This window comes from Diabrotica undecimpunctata, chromosome 7, assembly GCF_040954645.1.
Source record: "Diabrotica undecimpunctata isolate CICGRU chromosome 7, icDiaUnde3, whole genome shotgun sequence".
NCBI lineage: Eukaryota > Metazoa > Arthropoda > Insecta > Coleoptera > Chrysomelidae > Diabrotica > Diabrotica undecimpunctata.
In genome coordinates this window covers 121,128,711-121,156,050 of record NC_092809.1, presented here as the reverse complement: position 1 = coordinate 121,156,050, position 27,340 = coordinate 121,128,711, and the positions used below count along the sequence as shown (strand labels likewise).

Sequence of the window (27,340 nt, the reverse complement as noted above, 5' to 3'; positions counted from 1 at the left end):
ATTTTGTTCTGTTTCTATTGTAAATTCAATATGACTATGAAGAGAATTAATATAAGATAGAAATTGGTCGAGTTGCCTGTTAGTTCCTGTGAAACATACCAGTACGTCGTCTACGTATCTCCACCAATATAAAAACTGTTTGAATATGGGATGTTTTGAAATCTTTGTCTCTAGATGATCCATAAAAATATCTGATAGCAATGTGCTTAGAGGATTGCCCATTATAAGTCCTGCACTGTTATTTGTATATAATTCATTATTAAATTCAAAGTAGTCCTGGTTTATGCAAACTTCAAGAAGATGTAAAATTTCAGATGTAATGATTGGATTTGTATTATTTTGGTCTAAAAGGTTTTTTACTAGAATAAAAGTTTCTGTTGGAGGGATACTAGGAAAAAGATTTTTTATGTCAAATGAAATTAATCTGGAGTTGTTAGGTAACTGAAAATGTTGTATTTTATTAACTAGTTCTATTGTATTTTTTATGGCAAATTTAGGTGAAAATTTAGTGTGTTCTAAATAAAATAATCTCTAACAGTTTTTTTGAAAGTTTATATGACGGAGCTGTATAAAAAGACACTACAGGTCTTATTGGGTGATGCGGTTTGTGTAGTTTAATGAAAGAGTATAATTTAGGAGGCTGTGGGTTCATGATACTGAGGTATTTCTGTTCTATTGGATTTACTATTGATTTTGAATTTTCTAACGCTAGCTTAATTTGTTTTTGATACTTTTCTGTTGGATCTTTGTGTAACGTTTTAATGTTTTGATTATTTAAAAATTCTATTGTTTTGTTATTATATTCTATTTTATCTATAGCAATAGTAGTGTTACCTTTGTCTGCTTTTGTAAACACTATGTTGTTTTCTAATGATTTATTTTTAATTGAAATGGCTGTTTTATTCTCTTTATAACAGGAATTTTTGGTTTCACTACACACATCTGTAATAGATTTTGCAATTATACTTTTTTCGATATTGTTAGCAGTTTTGTTTAATGCTACTTCACATTCTACACCTAAATATTCTAAAGTTTTCTGATTATTATGTTGGGGCAAGTTGTGTTTAAATCCTTTCTCTAAAAGTTGTATCTCGCTATTACTAAATTTAGTATCTGTTAAATTTATAAATCTATTGAAAAAATTATGGTTCGAAAAACTTCTTGTATAATGAATATTGGGTTTTTTACTATTGCAAATTAGATTATTTAGTTTTTTACACTGTGTATTGAATTTTTTATCTATTATATTATCTATATTAATTCTCACCTTAGAATCTAGGATATCGAATTCTATATTATTTAATCTATAATTTAATTCTGAGTGACATACCTTAAGATAAACAGCTATGATATCTCGCTTCTTGTATTGGTATTTTCTGTCGTCTTTCAGCCATCTGGTCTGGCCGTGATGTATCCCTTTTTGTGCGGCGGGGCTGTGGTTCTTGGTTTTTAACTGAATATACTTCGGGAACACTTTATTTTGTAATCTTCTTGAAGTTTGCATAAACCAGGACTACTTTGAATTTAATAATGAATTATATACAAATAACAGTGCAGGACTTATAATGGGCAATCCTCTAAGCCCATTGCTATCAGATATTTTTATGGATCATCTAGAGACAAAGATTTCAAAACATCCCATATTCAAACAGTTTTTATATTGGTGGAGATACGTAGACGACGTACTGGTATGTTTCACAGGAACTAACAGGCAACTCGACCAATTTCTATCTTATATTAATTCTCTTCATAGTCAGATTGAATTTACAATAGAAACAGAACAAAATCAATCCATAAATTTTTTAGATTTAAAAATTACCAGACTTAAAAACAAACATGACTTCTCCATATTTCATAAACCTACCCATACTGACACGACTATTCACAATTCATCATCCCATCCCACACAACATAAACTGGCAGCCTATCATAGTATGTTACATAGATTAACAGCAATTCCTATGTCAAAATACAATTTTGAGACAGAATTAAATATCATTAAACAAATAGCAGTAAACAATGGATACAACGAACAAACAATTAATAAAATGTTAAATCAAAAACTACACAAGAAAGCCCTGAACTTAGTATTTCCACCACCAGAGAAAAAACCCAGTACCTTCTGCTCGATTACATATACAGGCAAAATATCAACAAAAATAGCCAAACACATAAAAAAGAAAGGAATAACACCAGCTTTCAGAACAAATAATAACCTAGGCAAATATATTAAAAACAATAAGAGCCAACATAAAAAACACTTACACAGTGGTGTGTACAAACTTAAATGTGGCGACTGCCCAAAAACTTACATTGGTCAAACAGGTAGAAATTTTAATAAACGAATAGCAGAACATAAAAGGGCTTTCAATAATAGAAAAACAGATTCTACATACGCACTTCACCTTCTAGATCATAATCATTCTTTTGATGACGAATTTAAAATTCTACAGATTCAAAATAAAGGCCTTAAGCTATCTTTGTTAGAATCTATGGAAATCAACAAATTAAAAAACACAGATATAATTCTGAATGACCAGCTTGAGACAAACAGTTCTCCCCTCCTCAACTTATTTCATTAGAGACTATAAAGTGTAAACCCATGCCAAAAACAGATCACTTGAGAAAGGCAATCAGCCGAAACAGCTGTTGTGATAATAATTTAAAATAAAAATTTGTGGAAGTTTTGAAAACAAAGTTTTCAGTGTTTTATTGTTAGATAATTTGGATATTAATTTAAAATTTAAAATGCTAATTGATGTGTTATTAAATTCCATAAATATCTCTTTTCCAGAAAAATCGAAATTGCTGAATAAAAACAATCCAGGTAAAAAAGTAAACTGGTTCAATGACACTTTGAGGAAAATGCGTGAGAGACTTCAATTTATTATAGCAATAAATAGAAACGATCCCATTGCTGCACCTAGAAGTACCATTATCAAACTTAGAAAAGAGTACAGGGAAGCCATCAAACTTGCAAAAATTAATGCAAATGATAGGTTTATAAAAAATTCTGGCAACTCTCAACAAGCTATGTGGAAACTAATTAATGGTAACAAACATAAAAATGTTTTCTTCACTGATAATTCTAAACTCAATGCAGATAGTTTTAATAGCCACTTCTGCTCAACTGCTGAGAGAGTAATAAATGAACTTGAGGTTCCTCAGCTAACTCTTGATGACTATTTAAAGTGTATACTACAGAAAAGTATCCCGTGTTTTAGCTTTCAGCCAGTGAACTTTAGTGAAGTTGACTTAGCTATTACAGAAATAAAAAATAGTAACAGCAAAGATCCTGATGGGTTTAACACAAAAATTATTAAAACAATAAAAGATATAATTGTTCAACCTCTAACAACTTTAATAAATCAATCAATAGCTTGTAATACTTATCCTAAAGTTGTCAAAACTGCAAAGGTAGTACCTTTGTTTAAGAATAAAGGCTCTATTGATGATTATAACAACTATCGACCCATTTCTTTGTTGCCCATTTTATCAAAAGTTTATGAAGGAATTTTAAAAAATCAAATTATTCTACATTTTGAATCTAATAAACTGTTTGCCATAAACCAGTACGGATTCCGAAAAAATAAAACAACAACTTAAGCTATTGATCATTTCACTAGTAATGTTTTGGAAGGGTTTGAAAAATATCTTGATACTCTTGCATCGTTTTTAGATCTTACTAAAGCTTTCGATTGTGTCACATATAGTATTTTGCTTAGAAAACTTCCTTATTATAATTTTCATAGTGATGCTATTCAACTAATTGATTCATATCTATCAAATCGTGATCAATATGTTCACTTCAACCAGTGTGATTCTCAAAAATAATCTCTGTTGTTTGGTGTCCCTCAAGGCTCGGTTTTGTGTCCAGTATTATTTCTTATCTATATTAATGATCTAGTGTACTCACAAAATGAAACAGTTAACACTGTTTTATTTGCTGATGACACTACTTTCTATACAAGCTATCACCCTTCTGAATTCGACATCCTTGATTACCAAACATCCGAAAAAAACTTATTCAATTGGTTTTTAACTAACCGTCTTTCTTTGAATAACTCTAAATCACAAAGTGTTAATTTTACTCTAAGAAATAACACTTGCGTTGAAAACGCTGCTCTACCACAATGTGTAACCGGAGCGAAGTTTCTGGGGATATATTTGGATGCAGGATTAACCTGGGAACAACATATAGTTATTCTATCGAAAAAGCTTTCCCGACAACTTTTCCTCTTTAGGAACCTTGTACAGGTGACTTCCAGGGAAACTATTTTAACAGCCTATCATAGTAATTTTCATTCTCATCTGACATATGCTATTCTCTCCTGGGGTCACTCTTGTCACATTGATAAAGTGTTTGCACAACAAAGAAAGTGTGTTCGTATTATCTCTGGGCTCTGTTATAGAGCAGATTGTAGAAACTCCTTAGAGCTTTACAAATTTTGACTTTACCTTGTGTATATATTATGCAGTGTCTGTTGCACATTAAACAAAATCTTAGTCAATACAATGCGCATGTAGATTTTCACAAGTATCCCACCAGATTAAATAATAACCTTATACCAGAATTTAGCCGTCTTGAGAGATCCAGAAATGGTTCAAGGTATTTAGCCATAAAATTCTATAACTTAGTGCTAGCTAGAATAAAAGCTCTTAATTTTCATCAGTTTAAGGTGAAAATTAAGAGTTACCTTATAGTGAATGCCTTTTTTACGTATGAGGAGTATCTCACCTCCAATTTTAATTTGTTGTAATTGTTGTAAGTATATTTTAAAACACTGTATTTATGTTTTGTGTTTATATTTATGTGTTTATTAACTATATTGACATATTTTATCTTTGACTTGTAAAAAATACTTTTGTATTGATGTATTACCAATAAACCATCTATCTACCTATCTATAATAAGGCTTAACACTTACGTTGCTGGCTTCTATGATACGGAGTACGGAGTGGCCGGTTGCGGCATTTTTTTTCTAAAAATTTTAATTTTTTGGGCTTTATAATTGCTATAGTACTAAACTGAAGCCTATATATTAAGTTTAGTTGTTTTTATCAATGTCACGCATGCGTGACTGGCGCACCTAGGTATAATTTTTGGTCAGGTGCTGACTGACACGCATGCGTGTCAATATATTTTTTACTACTTTAAAAGTTTATTGACGACAATTTTAATAAAACTCAGTAAAAACAATTAAGGCAAAACAAATAGTAATAAAAAACTTAAAAACTAGATGAAAAATAATAACACAAAATGTTGCACCATTGATGGTATTGATGGATGCACCTGGTAATCATTAAAACATTCGACGCATAATCCGGGCTCTTCTGTACATTGTTGGCAGTGGTAAAGCGTCATTTTACGGATTTTTTTGCCAGAGCATACTCTACATCGCTTTCTTACTGTTTTTTCCTCGTTTGTCTTTGGCCAAAATTTTGTTAATAATGTAGACTGTTTTAATTGTCGGCCTCAACTTTTTAGTGATCCCAATGTTTAATAGTTTTTCCAAAACTGACAGTCGGTAGTCATAAAGGGTCATCGGACGTAAAACAAATTATTTATGTAGGGCAAGTACGAACTCATTAGCACCAATTGTATGTAATGTATGCCACTTCTTGTGCCACCGCAATGATTTTCTTTCACAGGGGTAGTAAGAGTTTAGTTGGTCTTGCCGATCGGCATCCCCCACATATCTCTGGGTCTATCCCTTCTATCAACTAATTCCGTCATTTCATTTTCAAATTCATAAAAGATAGAAAGAACGTCACGTTTGTCGTTTCATTTAACAACTAAAATATTATCAGAAAAACAAGCAATTCGCTCATCTTTTTTTTAGTTTTTTTTTTCAATAACGTCTTTGGGATTATGCTTTCTTCTCACATTTGGTGTTCCAGTGCAGTAAATAGTTCGATTTGTTAATATTTTAGCCATAGTTTATTTTTATGAACGAGAGAGTAATTAGCATAATTTTAACTGGTAGCTCCGACCACTCCATGGGCGTGCTCAAGATTAATTGAAAAATTACTTTGAATAATTGTAAAAAATAAATAAATTATTTCAGTGTTATAAAGTGTTATGTGTATGTAAACAAAAGTGACCTCTTTTATCACACACTATATTAGAACTGACTGGCCTACATTAAAAAGGGTTTTAAAAAATTCACATTTTTTTTAATTTTTAAAAATTACAAAAGAGAAAAAGAGTTTTTAAAACCGTCTAAGGTATGTTAAATACATGAATAAAAATATTAATATAAAACTTACAGCTACTTGTTACAAATCCAAATCAGATTCAGAAGATGAACTTTCAGAACCAAGATTTATAATAACTGGCTCGATCATTTTATCAGTAATATTGTCCAGCTTCCACATTTTTTCCTCTTCTTTAATAGTGTGATTTACTGCCTTTTCCCAGTTTTCAGGTTTAACATTATTTACGGCCTCCAAAAACAACTGTTTAACATCATGAATTTTAAAAGTGGTATTTTTTCTTGAAACTTCACTCTTTATCTGTGCCCATACCAGTTCAATCGGGTTTAATTCACAATGATATGTGGGGATCTAAGTACTGTCATTCCACGATTTTTGGCAATTTCATCAATTTCGTATTTTTTAAATTTTTCTTTATGAAGGGCATACATTGAATAAAGTTCCTTTCTTATAGATCCGGGATGGTACGTAATATTTTTTGAACTCAGCCAATTCTGCAAGTCTTTTTTTAACCACTTGGTTGTGGGCAGTCCTTCTATAAGTCTGGAGTGATAACTTGCATTATCCATTACTATTACACAGTTCTTAGGAAGAAGATCTATCATTTGTTCGAACCATTCTTGAAAGACATCAGCGTTCATGTCTTCATGGTAGTCACCGGTACAAGTTGATTCAAAAGTTAATAAACCACCTTCAACAAAACCGTCTGAACTGCCAATGTGTACTATTATCAGCCTGCGTCCCTTTCCTGATGGTGGGTTTAAACCAGTAGATAAATTATTTACAAAAGCGTGCCTTTGACTTGTAACAGTTTCATCCTGCGAAAATTTATTTGGTGTATGACCCTCGTTGATCCATGTTTCATCAAGATAAAATATTTTTCTTTTTTGGTTTCTCATTTCCTTTATGGTTCTTAGAAAATGTCTTCTCCATATGATAATATCGCTTCTTTCTAATAAAATAGACTTTCTGGGATTCTTTTTCCAGCGGAAGCCTATTTCTTTTAAAAGTTTCCATAACGTACTTCGACTCATTTCTGGGTAATCCTTATCATCTCGAACTGAGACAAGAACTTTATCCAATGTTGGAAATTCTTGTCTAAAGAAGAATTCATGCACTTTCCGTCGAAGTCCTTCTTTAAAATAATATTCTATTTGAAATTTTGGTTTCCCTGGAGCATTACGTGGCATTTGAAAACTACCACATTTCTCTTCTTTAATAACTCTGTAAATCGTAGATTTCCCAACACCAAGTGTACTGCTAACTAACTCAACGGTCTCATCAACACTTTCAAATAAACGTTTGTCTGTAAATGATTTAAAACAATTAAATATTAATGTTTTTTCATTAACTGTTAGAGGACCAATTTTTCGGCGTTTACACGGCACTTCCAAATTTTCCATAACACTAGTATACACAATAAACTGCACCTTGCAACTGAAGTACCTACTTTTAGTGAACTGTTAAAAATTTTGAATACGCCACTTGGACCTTCCTATATACAAAATGGAAAAACCCACTATCACATTTTCTATGGAATAAGTTTAGAAGGTAATTATCTAGTCAATTACTGTCTTAGATTCCTGGAATTAAAGAATTAAATGTTTGATTGTTGAAACCCTTACTTCGTGGAATGCACTCATTTCAGATAAAATAAAACGTTTTATTTTATCTAAAGAATTAAACTTTATTTTGCAAATAGGCAAAGAATTAAACTTTATTTTGCAAATAGATAAAATGAAACGTTTTATTTTATCTAAAGAATTAAACTTTATTTTGCAAATAGGTAGGTACTTATTAAACTTTTATTGGTTATATATAACCAATAAAATAAACATCTTACATTTCTTGCAAATTCATTAGTACCTGTTAACCTCCATCACTCCGACACTGGCAACCTTATTTAGGGATTAGTAACCCTCACAACTATTGTATTCTATTCTGCTCCAACCTTTATACCTGGTGGTCATACTCAATTTAAAATTGTTTTCCTATATACTTCTGTAAACTTGTTGACAAATATCTGTTTTTCATTGAGTCACCCGTATCAACAGTTTAGGGATTTGCATACATAATTTATTGTTTTATTACTCTCTCATACATAAAAATACACTATAGTTCATTGTAATTATAAAAATAACTGTCCATGTATACACTATGTCGTTGGTCCAAATATTCCTGAAATAGCTACAGAACTACTTTTGTTGTGTGGCCTTTTCCACCGGCATCATCCAGGGCTCCAGTGTAGACTAAAGATTTTAGAACTGAACCACTTGGCTCTGTAAGGATATAGAGTTTTATCCCATATTTATGACTCTTTTTCTGGATATATTATAGGAATATAAGCGTCCACGCCATAGCATCATCGGCTCATCGAGGAAAACGTTTTTTCAGGATAATAAACAGCCGACATTTTATTATTTAAGAACGTTATTATAGGTCGCACTTTGTACAATTGATCTTGAACCTCTTCTCCACTGGCGGGGTTTCTAGCAAAATGTAAGCAGATTCTTTTAAACAAAAATGAAACAGCTGAACAACAAAAATCGTGTTTTGCAGATTTTTTTAATACGCTACAAGATAAAAATGTTAAATTTGGAACTAATTCATCAACGTTTAAATTATTGCATTAAAGATTATTCCACATTAAAACCAAAACGGCTTCGAAAAGTTTTTTAAATATGGCAGGAAGTTCCTCGGTAAGGCGATTTGAATACAAGGCCAATATAAGAGTGTAATTAACTTCAATTAGTCGAAGAAAGTTACTAGAAGGTTAAATAGATTACCATTTGGACATTCACCTAAAGTTCAACCTAAGAAAAGAAAAGGTTTAAAAGGCGTCATAATCTTTCGTCTAACATGGCAGCAAATTAAATAAATGCATTTAAAAATGGCGAAAGACATTGAATTTTGTATAAATATTACATTTTAAACATTAAAAATTTTGATAATATTTATTTAAATATATTTGTTTTTATTTCCTATTGCACCGGCTTACTTTTATTTAATAATATGTACATTAACAAATATTTTAAAATCACTCTCCTTTTCTGATGTTATCGAAAAGTCGTCTTTCTGCTCTGCGAAGATTTAACATTCCGTATATGAATTTCGCACCTAAGTAACATTTCATATACGTATTTGGCACCCCTCCACCTATTGGTTGAAACATGACCGCGTGCCGCGAAGGACCAATAGAAAAGTCCTAGGTGCCAAATATGTAGATATACGGAACGTTTAGATGCCTACCTGTCCCCAAAGACCGTATAACGTTGTTATTAGTATTTAAAATAACTAAACGACACAAAATACTTAGGTATCCATCTTGATAAACGACTAACCTGACAGAAGCATATCTTTACCAAAAAAAAAAACAACTGGGCATTAAATTTAGACATATGTCCTGGTTGATTGGTCCAAACTCTAAATTAATATTGGATAACAAATTGCTTATATACAACGGAATCCTTAAGTCCATAAAGAGTATTGCTTTGAACTACACGTTCATTTAGACGATGCAGCAAAACTATGTTTGCATAGGGATATTTTTAATAAAAAATTTAATCTCACTTGTAAACCACCAGAAGTGGACACATGAGATACATGTGATTTATTTTTAGCACAGTCAACGACAGCAGTTCACGACACTGATACAGAACGTATAAACAATAAAAGAAACTTACATCTATGAGATGCAGAACGTAGGTAAAATCTCAAATCCTCAGACACAAATGAAATTAAAGAAAATTGTAAACATAAGGTACTCACAGCAGATCCTCAAAAATGTTTACCTACAACGTTGTTGACCAATTCGTTTACTTTTTATAAAAGAAAGCTTTGGATTTTAAATTATACAATTTTTAAATCCTTAAATAATTCAGCCTGGTGTATGATGTTGGACAAATCAAAAGGTAAGAGAGGTGGGAATGAATTGGAATCAGCTTTGGTAAAATGGGCAGATCTAAACTTACCGGGATCTAATATAGAGAAAATAACGCTTTGGTCTGATAATTGATTTGGCCAAAATAAGAACAGCAGCATCGTAATGGTCTTTTATTTCAATCTAAATAAATATCCACAGTCACTTATCCGTCACTGTTCCTTAAAATTTAAAGTAATATACTTGGCTTAGAATTGGCCGACTTTAAATCTTTTGATTCAATGTATATCGTTGCAAGAAGTTCTTAAAATGCTGCACCTTTCATTGCTCGAAAAATTATTCGTAATAAACAGCCGTTCCTATTGTCTAAAGTAGTTCACTTGTAGTATAGAAAAGACCAGTTAGGATACTGTACTACAAAACATCATTTCGAGCAAAGAATTTCGAGGAAGTGGATTTGAAACGAAACACAAGAACCGAACTTACCTTACCGGTGGATCTGGACCAAATAAATCGAAGGCTAGTGCCTATTTCAACAGCAAAATATAATGACCTCATGGATTTATTGCCTTTTGTACCATCGGAGTTTCACGAATGCTACCGAAGCTTACCACATGCTCTAAAGCGGAACCATTATCCAGAAGGAGATGCTGATCGATAAAATTTATTTAAGCTCATACGTACTTTAAAATTTTTAGTTCATGTTTATTTTACTTGCTGTTTTAACTTTATTTAATCTTAATAAATTGAAATTAGTATATCTATCTTCGTTTTACTTATTGTTTATAAGGACAGGTGACTTAAAAATATTTTCGGAAAAAAATATAACTTTTTTTGTAAAATTAGAATAGTGCAAAAATTTGAAATTGGTGGATTATAATATTCTACCTGTACTATTAATTGCTTAGAAAAACTGATTATTCTTTATTTATTTATATCCGTAATATGTAATTATAAATATTCACCGAAAACCGTTAATACTTTTTTCTGTAAAATCACTAAATTGGACTTGTATGCTTCCAATATACAGATTTTTTTTTTCTGCTTAAATTATATATTTAAATAAGCTTCAATCATCGAATCTAAATAACGCTTATGTCACTGATTAAGGGAAATAATATTACCTATTTCTAAATTAACCCTCGGTTAGTGTTCTGGGTTATACCATACCCCAGGTACTCCTTTTGGGCGGGCATGTTTTCGACGCTGAAATACCTGAGGGTCTTAAAAGTACCCTTGTTTTGGACGCTGCCGGAAGGATTATCGCAGGTACCAGATATAATTAGGGTTTAATGATGGTCATTTAAATTTACTTAGTTACTAGTTATTAGTTTATCAGAGAATAGTGAAAAGTGAACATTGAAATTTCAACGTTAGATATAGTTATAGTAAGTAATCGTGGTAAAATTTTGCTCAAAGTGAACAGTTTTACTTTTTCTCAAGATAAAGTACTAAAATCAGGAGAAACGTATTGGAGGTGCGTAAAACGGTCGTGTAAAGCGAAGATATTTACGAAAGGGCCAGAAAAGTTAGTGATCCGAAGTAATCTAGAACATAATCACGAGTGTGATATCAAGACGCTTAATAGACAGATTGTGCGTAGCAGTGCCAAAAGGAAGGCTAAGGATAATTTGACCGAAAGCCGTCCAAAATTATATATAGTGCGTTGAAACAAAATGTAGATTGCTTGAGCCACATGTCTGTTAAAGACGTTAATTTAATACGAAATCAAATATACAGTGAACGGCGAATGGCTCAACCGAAACTGCCCAAAAGTAAAGAAGAAACTATTGCTGCGGTAAATATTATGAATATCAAAACACTTAAAGACGAGAATTTTATATTTGCGGTTGAACTAAGTTCTAACATTATCATCTTCTCATGTAACACTAACATGGTACATTTAGTTACTGTAACAGGACGGTACATTTAGTTACTGTGCTTAATATTTCAAGTAATTTTTTACCATACATGTATTTATCAATGGACATTATATACCATTGTGTTATTGTTTACTTCCCGACAAATCGGAACAAACCTATATAAAACTATTTAATGTTTTGAAACGCAAATGTGAAGTAATTGGTCTAAAATTCAATCCAAAAATCATTTTCTCCGATTTTGAAATTGCTATCCACAATGCTGCGCGTTTTGAATTTCCAAATGTGCACATTAAAGGGTGCCGTTTTCATCTTATGCAAGCTTGGTATCGTAATATCGGTAGTTGTGGCTTAATTCGGGAATATACATTGGCAGACAGTGAAATATCTAAATGGCTGAAATATATTTTTGGGCTGCCATTTTTACCTCCCTCAGAAGTCGAAGAATCTTTCATATATGATTTTATGGATATTCAACCAAAGGATTCAAAAATTGAAAAGTTTTCCGACTACTTATTGGACAACTACATTGGCGACCACGCAACATTTCCGTCGGAGATGTGGGCTGCGATGATTGAGAGTTTACAATTAACAACTAATGCTTGTAAATCGTTCCACTCGCGTTTTAATGATAATTTTTACCATGCTCATCCAAATATTTTCCATTTTATTGATGTTTTAAAAAATTTTAAAACTGAAACTTATATTAAAATTAATAGTGTCTGTAATAGTGAAAGTAATAGACTTAAAGATCCAAAGAGTAGAAAAAAAATTATGTTCGTTAGAAATAGGATACATGAGTATCAAACTAACTGTATCGATCGATTCCATTTCGTAAAATGTATGTCGTATTTATTTCAAAGTGAGAAATAAACCTTATCAAGCTTAATCTCTAGAATTTTATTACCTGACTTTCCATTTACATTTCAATTACACCCAGCGTCCAAATCATGTATGCAGAAATAGGTAATTTTATTTTTCAGTATCGAATTTTAAATTTAGCGTCCAAATCATGCACGCCCCTCCTTTTATTTCTATAAAATCAAAAGTAGATGAAATAGCGCTTTCTAGCGCCTAGTAGTAGCTGTAGCTTATACATGTTTTCTCACGATGACCTTGTTACGAGATGTACATACTATGATTTTTATTTTTCTTTCAGCGATACTGAATTATAGAATAATTATGTCTTACGAACCAGAACAGGAAAGATTAAAACGTTTATGGGCGGAGTTTGGCAGTATTTCTGACGATGATAAATCGTTCATTCATAGTGAATCTGAGGAAGAACAAATCGCGATAGAAAGTCAAGAGGTAATAATATTGGAAGAAGGGGCTCAAGGAGAGACAGCACACAAAAGGGAGGATTCTCAAGAAGTGGAGGCTGAAGAAGAAAGTGAATTTTCAAGTGGTTCAGAAAGTGGTAGTAGGTAATGGTAATGGTAAGAGATACTTTTTAGATAAAGACAAATCAAAGTGGTTCAAGCTTATGTTGGATAAATTAAAAAGACGAATTTTTTTGAAAGAACTGGTTTTGCAGCTGATTTCTGAGTTTCGAAACCAACGAAGAATAAACCCGTCGTTGCGTCGACCACTACCTGATAATCAGCAACCAGAGGTACATTAATTGGGACCTAAGCGACGTAGGACAAGCAGTAGATGTTCTGTTTGTGCAAGAAGTAAAGATAGGAAGACTTTTTACATATGCATGCGGTGTTATACTCCAATTTGTTTGGAACGCGCAATAAACACGCAAATTACGACAATTTTGAGGAGTCGTAACTTTTTTATTTTTCAATGTATTTTGGCGAACATTTTTTTTTTTTTAGTTTGTAGAATCTTAGGCTATAAGTTTATTTAGAGTTGTGTGATCACTAAAACTTTTCATAATATCTGAGTGTATTATTGTTCACTCGAGCTCTTTGACTAGCATTATTGCAATATGTTGGTTAAATGATGGTGTTCCGTTTAAATATAAGACTTTTACAGTACCATATTTAATTTATTTGAATCATAAATAAGCAAAAAACCAAGATTCACCATTTTAATTGATTAAATTTAAAAATTTTAACTTCCTGCTTTAGTTTAGTTTGGGGTATGACATACCCCGGAACACCTCTCGTGCTTATTTATCAAGGCACACTAACGCAGGGTTAAACCTATTTTTAAGGACATTAAAATAACATCCGATATATTAAAATTAAATTAAAGTTGTTGCCAAAGTTTTTTTCGCAAGACAAATGCTGCACCTTCGAGAAATAACTTCCGTCTTTGTTTAATCATACGATAAATACATAGACCTTGTTCCTATATTTAGTAACATCACATAATAATATGTCATTGTGTTATTTCATTTAGTAGAAGAGTTCAATTGAATAAGTATCTTATAACTCGGTAAACAATCCTGTCAATTAACAAAATGGGGAAGTATGTATAAAAATTTCTTCTTCGTGTATTACTGTTTTCCCCCTTTATTTTTTCAGAGGGTAAAAAACGAGCCTTTTAATTAAGAATTAATCACTTGGGAATTTCCACGTTGCTAAACAAAATATTTTTTAATTTTGTTGATTCTTCCTGTTACAAATAATACAGCAGCTAGAAAACTTTTTAAATGTTTCTTGTTGTTTTTATTATAAAATATATTTTAAACTCCTTTTTATGGTAGTCAATATTGAGCAAAGATAAATAAAAAAGACATGAAATAAACATAGAAATATTTGTTATTGTCAAATTTTGAGAAAAACGTCCAAAAGTTAGAAATGGTATTCAGACTCTCAGGATGGACGTGATTACAAAAACTCATACGTTTTTATGTCGACATATATTTCAATAATTTCGGAACTTTTTTGCTAAAATTATTAGTTTGACACACTTTCACTTTGTAATCCGTAAACGATAGGTTATATGTGTTGTGGATGTCCCTTTTTCTCAAAATAAGACGAGAACCAAACTTCTAAGTGGTTTATTATGAGATTTTGATTAATTAATCTTCGTCGAAGCAGGTAAAAATTCGATATTCAAATAATAGTAGATTGTGAGTTTAAGTGTTTTTATTTTATTGGGGTTAGTTAATTTTACAAAAACTTATATTTCACATTTTGGTTTGAAAATAAATAAGTTTAACTGACCATTTTGCTATGTGGAGTAGGTACATTTAATAAGTGTTATGTAAGCGAAATGTACACTGAGGCGAGATACGCGTACGTAGCGCGTGATGTGTTGTCCGACTGCGGCCTCTTCTTCTTCTTCACGTGCCATCTCCGCGACGGAGGTTTGCAATCATCATGGCTATTCTGATCTTAGATGCTGCTGCTCTGAATAGTTCGCGGCCTAGAGAGAGCAAAATATATGTGAGTGTTGATACGTCCTTACTAAGGACAGTAGAATATATATTTTTTACGGCAATGAACCGGCACTTTATAGGGATTTTCAGCAAGTGAAGATTTATCGACTTTTGTATGGCTTTCTGCCTTGTAAATTCAAAAGCAATAAAATGTTTTTTATGATGTGCTACGACTACTAATAAGGAGTGCCATTTATAACTTAGAGTTTCGTAAATTCAATAGCAATAAGATATTTTACGACAATACGATTGAAATTGTTTTTCTAACGGAAAACTGAAACTTAACCTAGATTATCAATAAGAAAGAATACCACTTCGGGTTCCACCAATAAAAAATGGTCTGAAATGCAGGTGTGAAAAAGGGTCGAAGTAATAAAATTAGAGAGATTTATGACCTAAAAGACACTTCTCAAAGAAACATTAGTTGAGTCAGTTTTCTGATTGCCTCTTTTCCCTGTCTTGACACCTAAACTATGTAGATGGAGAGAGATTTTTTGCTAAATCTTGGTTTTATGGATAGTGCTTTTTAGTGCCGTCTTTATCTCTTCAAGTCTTCGTATGGCGGCTGTCCTTTTATGACTTCCTTGTATAGCTGGTTGTTTGATCTCTGTTGGCTAACGAAATATTCGCCACTTTCCTGTGTTTCTTTTATTTTTTCTTCTCCGCTTTGGTGGCGGTGACTATTTAATCAGCTATTAAACGAGCAAAAATTATTACTAAATTATTTGGTATCAGATATTGACAACCTTCCAAAGAAAGTGTAAAACGTCGAAACTTTGGTACCATTAACTATTAGAAAAGTTAAAAAATTCGTGTCTAAAAGATTTTGTTTTATCTTTAAAATAAATAAGTTGGCATATAAAATAAATCAGTTGGCAGTGAGAGATCTAAGACTTTTTCCTTTAACTACATATTTGTTGGTATTTAATGATTTATATAAAATATACGGTAATAATTGAAGGGCCAAGTGGAAGAAGGTGTTATGTAATATTTTTTTTTTAAATTAGGTTTTGTTATACAAGAATGTGACTATTTATCATAAATCGTTATTGCTTTAACTCTATTTAGCATATAAACGGCAATACACAAACTAATAAGGTGTTAAGTACAATAAAATTATTAATAGATACTGGAATAAGGAGTCATGGGCACATAACGCCTTTTTCCATTCATAAGCTACCTAGTTTATTCCATATCTCAAATCACAACACTGCTTCCTGCTTCCATCACCTGATGTCTCGAGGTCATAATAAACGTTAAGCGAAACAGAACACAACAGAAATATTCGCGCATAGATAATATGTAATATACTGTGGGGTACTATAAATAAGTAATAATATGCTATTCGCGTCATTCCTTAACTGAATTCAGTCGACTGTCGGGAAGTAATTTTTAACATAATTTCTCTCGCTCAGAAGGTATAAAAATATTTTTCAACGCGGAAAAAGGTTGGTTAAAAAGGCGCAAGCACAATATACTGATTTAAATTATTCTTCAAATGCCAGTAATGGCAATGAAATAGAAGGTTGCGTATTTTTTAAATTTAACTAAAGACTTGTAAATCTAAAGAACAGATTTCCGATTTGCCAATCACACATATGTATGCATCAAGTGGCATTGAATATATTTCCAGTGAAGGAGTGCCAAAAGGGGTGAAAATGGTACCAAAATCCATGAATGAAGAAGATAGAGATTTGAGTTCTTCAAATATTAACATTGAAAATAAGATGGAAGGTAATTATGTTTTATTAGTGTGAAAGCATGAATTATTCAAGTCTTAATACATAAGTTTTAATACTGGAACTTTTTAGTTGACACTCAACAAATATCTGATGATGATTGAGTTCTACATTCACCTGCGTCATGTTTATTTGAATCAAGTGGCAGTGAATACGTTCCAGGCGAAGAGGAATCTAGTGACGACGGTGACAATATAAAATTAGCAAGTATTGGAGTAAGTAGTCGGGAAAAGACTAAACAGGGAGTGGGAAATCTTGAAGCAGAAGAAAATATTACAAGCGTAAGCTTAGAAGAGGTCAGTTCAATGAATAATCTTCAGACATTATATGTAGAGGCAACAAACACCGCTGAAAATATAAACATTTTTAATGCTAGCATAACGACAAAAGGGACAAAAAAATTTTTCCAATCAAAATAAAAACTAGCAAGCTTAAGGTAAGAAATCCCGATGCATGGAAAAGAAAAAAGGCGTTACTTGCTAGAGAACAAAGCAAAGCCTACACATACAGCACAGCTGAAATTGTACCAGAAAAAATAGCTCGTTTAGAAAACATGTGTACGGGAAAGTGCAGACTAAAATGCAGCAGTAAATTTAAGGATGAAGAACGAAAATCAATATTAAATAATTTTTATGCACTTGATATTAATGGAAAAAATGCTCTCTTATTTAAAAGTATTGTTCCTAAACCGGTAGCACGCATCAGAAGAGATGCAATAAAACACAAATCTGTATCATCGATATACTGTTGTATTCAATAACGAAGAAACTTTTTTGTGTGCAAAAAAGCATTGTGTTCGTTATATCAAATAGGGATGAAAAAGTTAGATGTCATTAAAGGCAAGCTAGCCATTGGACCATCAGCTTTATCTCTTGATAAACGTGGTCGACACTGTAATACGCCAAACAAATTAAATGAACTTGTAAAACAAAAGATAATGAATCATATTTTAGAATTCCTATCTATATATATCTTTAGAATATATCTGCCACCTAATCTTAATATGTCAATCATGTATCGATTGTACATTGCTAAATGCAAGTAAAAACAAAAACCCGAAATGTATTTTATAAAAAAATCATCATATGTCAAAGTTTTTTCTGCAAAATTTAATTTATCATTTAGCCATCCAAAGAGGGATACATGCAGTATTTGTGATTCAGGGCAAGCTAGTGAAGAGTACCGTGAGAATATTAAGATAGGATTCAACTTAATGAGTAATGACCGCACTAAAGCAAAAAACGATAATACTGTGTTACATTACAATGGATTTGCAGCAAACTATGCCTTTGCCAAAGATAACAACATCAAAAGCTTTTTATTTGCGCCAAATATGGTTGTATAACTTGGGTATCCATGTTGTGACAGTAAATGGACAAAGATCTGTTTTTTAAACATGGACAGAGGATGTAGCAGGTAGAGGTAGTTCTGAAATTGGAAGCTGCTTGTAGAATTTTATTCAGACATGTGATGGTAAAATTAAAAAACATTTAGTAACATGGTCGGACTCTTGCAGTGGTCAAACTAAAAATTTTAATTTAATTATTTTGTATCAGTTAATGGCAGTTCGAGGTTATTTTGACAAAATAGATCATAAATTTCCTGAAGTCGGCCAAACGTATTTGGACTCTGATCGGGATTTCGGAAGAATTGAAAAAGTGCTTAGAAGACATGGCACTATAGTTACACCGCAACAGTACTGGGAGATAATTAAATCTACCATTGGTAAGAATTGTATCGTTAATGATATGGAAACCTATTTTCGTGACCTTGATAAATTAAATACTGAGCTTGGCCTGATAAACAGAAAAAAAATTTACTTAATCAAAAGGTTGGCTTCAGAGGGCATTAAGTGGATTCGAATCGATGAATTTGGAAGCTACCTATACAAAGAGTCGTATGATGAATATTCTCCATTTCATAAGGTTTCAATATTTAAGAATAAACCAAAGGTACCCACAGAAAATGTCCACTTTTCTAGAATTTAAGAGAAGAATGGAAATATATCAGACAAACAAATTGCTGATATTGTTACTCAGTTGCCATATTTTTCAGAAAAACATCTTGGATATTTCGAACGTGTGATTCGTGAATATGAACAAAACAAAACTGCTCCAATACCGCAAAAACGTCAACGAAGATAGTATTATGTTATTAAAACATTTTTTTTTTTTTATTATTTCAACAATAATTTCAATCTTTCACTGATTTTGTGAATGAATAAATGATTTATTTTGTAGTTAACTCTTTATTTCGGTAAACAATATATTCCTTTTGGTATTTGGTAATAATAGAAGAAGGTGTTATGTACATTTTTTTAACAGAGGGGGAACTGATAGTATTAAGAGACTTAATATATACCAAAAACTGATTGCTTATGTCCTAACATATCATGTCCCTATAATGTACTAGTTCCAGTGTTTTTAATAAAAAAATTCCGGCATCATTCACTAAAAGTGGATTATCTTGAAAACTAATTTTTGTAACTTAACATCTTCCACTTGGCCCTTCAATTCTAAGATAGCAAAATTGTCTCTTTAAATTATCAATTTAGTTTGAGAACATGTTTTTTGTTATATGACAAAAAATAACTTCACATTTTAAATCCACAGTAAAATTTTATATAAAATCTATATTATTGTACCTGGATAAAATATTACAATTATGTTTGTTATTTAAATACCCCTTAGTATTATATATCACCCTTGAGTGTCCTCCCACGCGTCAACCAAACAAACCGAAACTCCTTGCATAATTCAATCTGAAACTGTTTGTCAGTCTAATAATAAACTGAAACCAATCCATTTCTGCTTGTTTCAGGTTGCAATAAATTACAAAAGAGAGGATAATGATTTCTCTGACAGCAGGTTAATCCATCAAGATGTCCCTGCTGTATTCAAGTGAATCGACCGCAGATCAATCCTTGTGCGTAAACAATTCCACAACTGAATGCCTGCCTTGTAAATTGTTCACTAATGTAACTATTTCATTTTTTGGTGACATCCCCGATTTGGATGAGGACCCCAGAATTGAAGTTCTCAGGAGATACTCATACGCGTTCGCATTACCGTCCATATGCTTCCTTGGAATCGTAGGAAATATTTTTAATTTGATAGTATTAACAAGGAGGAATATGCGGGGCCCGGCATACATATACATGAGGGGTAAGTAATTATTTGTAATTGTAAATAAACCACAGGATGTAAGTCTGATTATCAAAATAAAATATTAAGGTGTAGATTAAGTGCTTCCCTCCGAGATTGTTCATTATTTGACAAATCTAAAAAATTTAAACGTCCTCACATGATATTCAAGAATGTAGATAAATACATATATACTAAAAAATAATATTAACAAACATTTTTTTAAATAATACCTAATTATTTAAAAAAATTAACAGATATAATAATTCAAAACATTAAAAAAATTACAATAAATAAGAAATCAGGTTAACCCTGGACAATGGGAAAATATTTCCCAATTTAATTTGCCGCCAAATTTCCACTATGGCTTTCAATACCAAGATTTTTCTTGATCTTAAGTATTCGCTTCATGGATAAACTATTAACTACTCTCACAGTTACTAGATGAGTAAGACGTTTAACTAACAATCCATAACTAGTTCTTTACAGGTTTTGGTATTTATTGCCGCTAAAAGTTGTTTTTTATCACAACTTAGCGACTGATTTGGTAATTTTTATCTAAAAATTTTGTAAATACAAATTTTTAATTTTGTTATTGTATTTTTGACATACCTACTTGGATTAAAACGAAAAAGAAGCTAGTTAAAAAGATGTTCCTAATTTTATATGAATTAAACTTTTCGCTATAAATATAGCAAAGATTTTGTTGTTAATAACATGTAACATTTTTTTTTATAGTTAATATATTAAATTATTTCTAATCCCTTTATCTCCGTTGCTGATACGCCCATGGTCGTATTCGCAAATAGGTTGTTAAATTTTATTGGAAACTACCGAAATATTACGGAAGAATCTACCTACTTATTTAAAGACGCCGGTTTGGTTAATACTTAGTTAAACTCTTTCCGGTTTCGCGTATATTTCCTTTTGATAAATTTGTTAAATATCGTCGAAAGCACGTCTATAGTATTTTTTTCTGTAAAAACCTAATTCCGAAGATTTTATTTTCGTCACGTTCCAAGTTACTAGTACCGTATTTACCTCGGACTTTCCGATAGTCGTTAGAACTTTACCTCCTTAGAAATAGATACTGTCCTATCATTTTTAAGTGGGAGATATCCCTTCTTTTTTTTTGTGAAAGCTTGTGAAATTTTGAGGGAAGAACTTTACTTCTAGTTGGGCGATCTTAGAGGAAAACCGCTCGTTACCTTACCGACTCTCTGCATTTTCTTTCTAAGTGTGTATACACTTATATATTTGAGTTCTTTTAATCTAATATCATATTAGATTAAATATTGGTATGAAGTACCGTTTAATTTGAATAACTTCAGTGCTTGATACAAGTATAGTATATAGCTGCTTCAGGGCAGTGTAGCAGTCATCGAGAATTACTGTAAGTTATCATAATCATAGTATCTTCAATTATCTGGGCGAATAATATGGTATGGTTATGGTATCATATTATCTTCAATTGTCTGGGCGAATCTACGCTCATCCATGTCTTCACCTGTAGTTAAGAGTAACCACTGATTTTTGCATTCAATTTAAAAAACATTCAATATTTTCCTACGAACTTTCCATCAGCTACTAAGAAATTCTAATAAATAATAATTACGAACATTTAATTCTCCGTTAATCATTAAATAACAGTGCGAACAGATAATTAACTTAACCAGCACGGGTTGGTTAAATTTTTGTTTTTGTAATCTTGTCGTATTCTTTGAATTTAACTTTAATTAACTTTGTGTTATTTGTTATTCATTTTATATTTACTATACCCAGTATCTCGAGATATGCCCATTCAACAGCAATGAGAGACTTTCTTTAATTAACTTTAGTTGAATATTTTTATATAGCATCAGACTCTCTTCGCTGATAATTTAATTTGTGTATGATTCCATTATATTGTATTTGTAAAGGTATTTATCAATCATAATACTATTTATTTTTCATATGTATACCACCATTTAATAATTGATGGTGTATTTTTATTACTAGAGTGTACATTTAGCCGCCTATATCATTGTGTTGTTGAATATATTGTTTTTGTTTTATGCATGAATTTTATTTGTCGACTCCTAACAAAGTTTCCTGATATAACAATTACTCTGAATATTTGCTTATTATATTAAATTATTATTATACCTTCGACCAGAAGAAAGATCAGGCTGATTAAGTTTCATGGGTAAGTAGGTGGACGGAGTCCACCTAATATATTTATTATTTGTTTATATAGTGTGTTGACCAAATTTCTTTAATAATTAACTGTTGGTATCTTTCCTTGTATTTGGTCTCAGAACCAACATATTTTTCCTTATCTTTTTTATTTTCTAAGGTTTCTTAATTTTCTCCTTAAACCCCAAAAAATTAAGTAGCGCCCTGTTCCTATCTTATCTTATCTTTGGTAATTTTGTCCATCTATCTTTTTGTTTATTTCGATATCTTTTCTAATACGTCTTATCCTGTCATATGTTTACTTATATCGTCCGTTGGACCCATTCCCGGTTCCAAAAGCTAGTTTCGAACCCACGACTCGCTCTCCACTAACCATCTGGCTGCCGTCTGCAGTGTCTCCAATGGTGACCTTTCTAGCACCATCCAAAAAAGGTTTCCGAGGTTACAAACAGTGTTGCTAAAAATTATTTTAAAACAAAACTAAAAACGTGTATGGACTTCTCTTACTCGCGGAACTTCTGCACAACGTCCAGGCATGCTTTTAATCACATTTCGAATAGTTTATTAATTTAGTTGTTGTTCCCTTTCTTTCACAAGACCTTCCTCGACATGTTATAGGTTTCTTAGTAGTTGACGATCCTTCAAGCGCTTACCGAGTGTATCTCAAATGTGCCCGTGTTAGTCTCAATGGAACTTAAATCTGGACTCCTCGCTGGCCACTCCATAACCAGAATATTGTGGGTAGTCAAATAAATTTGCACTATTCTCGCGACGTGCGGTCTCGCAATATTTTGCTAAAGGATAAATTCTGGACACATACCTGGACAAATGGAACAACATGCAGCAACATTGCCGCTCACCAAATAACTACTAGGTCAGTGCGGCCATTTGAAATTATCCCATTTTATCCGTAATTAAACAAAAGCCTAAGTTTCTTGAATTTTGGAATTCAAAAAGCGTTTGTCTGGTCTTCTCCAGACTCTAACACGTATATCAACATGATTTAAAAGAAATATAAACTCGTCAGCAAACATCACTTTGCCCCATTGTGCCATGGTCCAATTCCTACGTCCTACAAACAAGCGTCTGGTTCTACGATGTGCAGGTGTCAAAAGAGGTATTCTAACTGACCTTCTTGCATTTAACCGATGTTCTTAATGCCGATTCCGTATGGTTTGAATATTTACTTTTGTACCCGTAGCTTCTACCAACTGATTTTGTAGCGTATTAACGTAATTTTAAATTGCTATACTTTTTTATTGAATACAAGAAAAACAGAGATGAAAAACTAGTTTTTTTTCTTTCATTCTCTATGTGTCTATTGGTTGAACGTACATATTTAAGTTCCTGTCTAATGCAATAAACAATTTATATAAAATTAAGTTAGTGGCTACTTTTTAGTTTTGGTCAGTGTATTTATTGTTTGGCTTCAACAAACTGGCAACAATTTGTTGAAGAAGAAATAAAGAGGATGCTGACTAAGATGCTATGAAGGAAATGAAGGGAGAACATAAGAAGACCACTTAAACCTAATAAACAGCATCACATTATTTAACTTATTATAAACTAATTTAGCAAAATCTATGCTTGGGACTGAAGAAAAGAAGAATGACCAATGATTTGATGATGAGTGTGAAGCGACAATTAAAGAAAAAAATGAAGACAAATAATTAATGGACTTAAAAATATACTTTATTAAAGATAACCATAAAATGAATATCAACTTTTGAGTTTCGGATATTTTCACTTTTCCCAGATCTGGAATTTCTTTTCTTGGTTGATTCACCTTTGCCTGTCGGCTAATCTTATATCGGAAGTGTACCTAAACTAGTAGTTAGTCGGAGCCGCAGCATGCACCTCGTCTACATCTTACGTCCAAAATGCTTGTTGCTGATCGCTTTTCAATCAAGAAGTGGTCTGTTAGGTTTACAATAGTTCCTCCAGAGAATATCCAGGTGCCTTTGTGTATGTTTTGTGAAGAAATATGCTAAAACTGATGATTATGTTTTTACTAGCTGCAAAGTCAATAAGGTATTATTAAAACGTGAAATCCTTGATGCTTTAGAATATTGATCTAATGTGGATCCCGACCGATGGTGATTACAACATTTTTATACCATTCCATCTACCAATGTCTGTAGTAAGTCCGATTATGACGTTATTGATAGCAGAATTGAATAGTTGTTTGGTGAAGCTAGTTAATCTGTTCTTTCTATATCATAAAAGGTAAATTCCACAACTGAAACAACAGCTGAAAATAATCCACAATAAAATCAAAGTGTCGGAATAACCGACTCTAGTAGTTTGGTGCTATAAATAACAAAATATAAGTTTTTTTTACAGTCATCTGTTTACTTTACCCACAAAAGCCAACCAATATTTTATTTTAAGAGTTTCTTTTCTTCTAATCTAATAGAACAAGTTACTCAAAAGAATTTAGACACTGTACAAACAACAGCAAAAACTACAAAAAATATTGGTGAAGTAATCCATTTGATATATGATTATACAGGGAGAGGTTTACCTAACTTTGACATATTATATAAAATAAGATCGTTTTTATGGTAAGACTTAATAAAATTTTTAATGACCAAGCCAACCCTGAAAGTAAATTTTCTATAGATTAATGTATGGTGAAATTTTGGGGTATGCAGAAATAGTAGTCTATCAAACAGTACCTATATGTCCAAGAAGCCAATTTAGCGAGGGCATAAAATTTGGGCAAAGTGTGATGTTATTACCTGGTATATGTCCCAGTTTGTTATCTACACTGGCAAAACAGAAGACAGTGAATCTTTGTGTGTAAACTTTTTTATAGGTTACAAATTACTGCAAGATTTATATGCTAAACAGCTGTATAGTATAGGTACAATCATGAACTAGTCATAAGGTTTACCGGATTTTATGAGAAAAATGCAAAGGAGAAATGAAAAACTTTAAAATGATATATTTCATTTTTTTAAGCTGTGGCCCTATAACAGCAATAAAGTAGTTAGATCCAAAGAAGTGAAGGTTATTACAACTGCCAATAACTACACGAAGTACCTATGATAAAACATACCCAAAGGGATGGCACAAAGAAAGATAAGATTTGTTATCGAAAAAGTACTTCCCACAGGGATTATAGGTTTTAATTTGGAAGAGCTCTCATATACTCTATGATTATTTGTAATATTTAAAAATAAAAAACAGAAAACTTTGGTATTCCAGACGAAATTTGACTAAGACATGTAAAACCATATTTACCAGGTGTTCATAGACCATAAACTAACATTCTATGTATCTATTTTTAAGTAACTTTAGGCCAAAAAAGGTTTAATCATTTCACATTGCTGTAGTTAAACTCTAAATTAGTTTTGACACTAATATATGCATTTTTCTGTTTTCTCCCAGGTGGGGGCTTCACGCATTTATTTCATACAACAGACTCAAAAAAAAAATAAGAATTAAGTCTCAAAGTCTTACCCTGATATCCAGGGTCGAGATTGCGAAGATTACTATTTTTACTAAATAAAAGGTATTTCTGGCTTTATCAATTCTTGCGGATTTTTTCCCAAATACGCGAATTTCTTAATTCTCTGAAACGGGTTGCCCTCTATAGAGAGAAAATAGTTTATATTGAGTTTTTTTTTGAATATTTGTTAATTTTGTGTTATTTTAAATAAAATAGAACGGTTCCAGTCACCTTCGTATAATGCCATTCAAGCAATCATTGTTTATTACCAGAATTATAACAAACGATGTCAATATAATATATGTATCTACAAACTGATGCAATAATCTTAAAAATCAGAATACAACTAAAAGTTACAAATTGTCAAAAAATCAAAAACTTTTATTGGCGGAATTTTGTGCCGGAGAATGTATATAAATGAAAAAATGGGCATTTCTTTTATTTTCATCTCTTGGTATGAGAACATTGAAGAAAATTTCAAAATAACATAGTCGAAAATGCATATACATATTTACTTACTTTTGCTAAAATCTTATTTTGCCGTGGTCATTCAATTCTGAAACAACAACTAGACAAAATTTCTTACTACTTTTAAAGAATTATTTGAACCGGTAACAATCAGAGTAGTGTAAGTCAAACAATTAAAAAATTAGAGTTAAGTCAATATTTATTATTCGAATGGCTCATTCTGTTTAGTTTTAGAGTGAAGTAAGTCAATTGTTCACTCACTGGCCACTGGGAGCAGCACATCATTGTCATCCTACACTAAACTGCCAATGTGTTTAGAATGAGAGTGGTGTGAGTCAGATGATGAATTTTTTTACATGCAAGGTTATATTGCTGAGTGATCAGTTAGTATTATTTAGTGTTATATGTATTATTAAATATTATTGGTGGTATATAAACAAACATAATATTTGATATTCTGTCGCAGTAACTTGTTTTTAAATTGAAGAAAATCTTGTTTTATAACTGAAATATGAGAAAAGTATCCTTGTTGACATTTTGAGGTTAGGCCTGTGTTTAGAACTAACTTTTACAACAATACCGTTATTTCAAGTGAAAATGCATTTTTATAAAACAAAAGAAATTCAAATAACCTCAAACATGAGTAGGCCTGTACTGAAAACCTATAACAGGTTACATTTACCAAGTGAATCAGACTCCAGATTACAATGAAGATAACAGGCTTACTCCTTTTTGAACAAAGAGTCAACCTTGTAGGAAGAAGAAACAGATTAATTTTTACTACATCCGAATCAGATAATCAGTCAGATGAAAATAATGAGTTTATCGGTTTCCAAGCTAAAGTAAAAACTAGAAAAATGCTCCGGAAGCCAGAATGTCATAAGAAAAGCATTGCTAAGAAACAGAGGAATTCTGGTGAGAGGTATATGAATGTTCATGGTCAAGTAATAGCAAATAAAACATTTTCAGTCACCCCATGTCATTGTAAAATGGCGTGTCATGAGAAGGTAACAACCGAAGAACGACAATCTATGTTTAAGTCTTT

General features: G+C 31.8%; 1 protein-coding gene across 4 annotated transcripts in view; it reads left to right on the top strand.

Moving 5' to 3' along the window:
* Nucleotides 1–27,340, top strand: part of LOC140445761 (probable G-protein coupled receptor B0563.6) — a 294,516-nt gene that overhangs the window by 215,682 nt on the left and 51,494 nt on the right. For all 4 annotated transcript variants that reach the window (XM_072538085.1, XM_072538084.1, XM_072538087.1 and 1 more), the window contains one exon: nucleotides 19,876–20,219. In XM_072538085.1, the coding sequence (XP_072394186.1) occupies nucleotides 19,937–20,219 (283 nt within the window). In that variant the 5' untranslated portion in view covers nucleotides 19,876–19,936. The remainder of the gene's footprint in view (nucleotides 1–19,875; nucleotides 20,220–27,340) is intronic.